Below are 641 nucleotides of genomic sequence, written 5' to 3' on the forward strand. Positions count from 1 at the left end.
TCCGGCAGGTCTGTTGTGACTTGATCGCACAGCTGCCGCGCGCTCAACGATCTCCCAGCAGCCGAGCCGACCGTCCCAGCCGTTTCGCGGTCGCGACAGCACAGAGGAACATGACCTTGGTAATGTGCGACTTCGATTGGAGATGTCTTGGGATGACGTCCTCATTCTTCCAGAGCAGGAATCGTCGGAGGATCTTGGTCATGAAGAACCACTTTTCATCAACATGAACGGTATGATACATGTCATTGATGTTACCACTCTCTGTCTGAAACCGCTGGCAGAACTTGACGCGAGCTTCTTTTTGGTTGTCCTTGAGGTACGGACGGGTCCAACTTGAGCGCCGCGTCATCCACTTCTTCTTGACGTAGGTCCACAAGAGGAAGACGGAGAGCCCGGTCGCGGCAGCAAGAGCGCGGTACGTTTGGCGCTGATGGAGTGGTGTGCGCTTGATGCGGGCTTCAACTTCTTCGGGACGGTAGGTGGGTCGGCGGCCGTTGTTTCCCTTGAGCCGGGCGACGACACTTGCTGTTCCGGTTTGCGCTCGGGTCTCGCGGCCGCGTTTGAAGATGCGCCAGCCCGTGGAGGGGTTGACACCGTAGCGCGAGCACACAGAGTTGACGACGTCTCTCGACAGCTTCCCG

At 58.0% G+C, this 641-nt stretch overlaps 1 protein-coding gene across 1 annotated transcript; it reads right to left on the minus strand.

The window, feature by feature from the left end:
- Nucleotides 1-43: 43 nt before the first annotated feature.
- Nucleotides 44-349, minus strand: H310_15039 (hypothetical protein; the record flags this gene model as incomplete). Its single annotated transcript, XM_008883017.1, has 1 exon — nucleotides 44-349. The coding sequence occupies one exon, from the start codon at nucleotides 347-349 to the stop codon at nucleotides 44-46; it is 306 nt and encodes a 101-aa protein (XP_008881239.1).
- Nucleotides 350-641: the final 292 nt, after the last annotated feature.

The sequence above is a fragment of the Aphanomyces invadans genome (assembly GCF_000520115.1).
Source record: "Aphanomyces invadans strain NJM9701 unplaced genomic scaffold supercont1.142, whole genome shotgun sequence".
NCBI classification, from domain to species: domain Eukaryota; phylum Oomycota; class Saprolegniomycetes; order Saprolegniales; family Verrucalvaceae; genus Aphanomyces; species Aphanomyces invadans.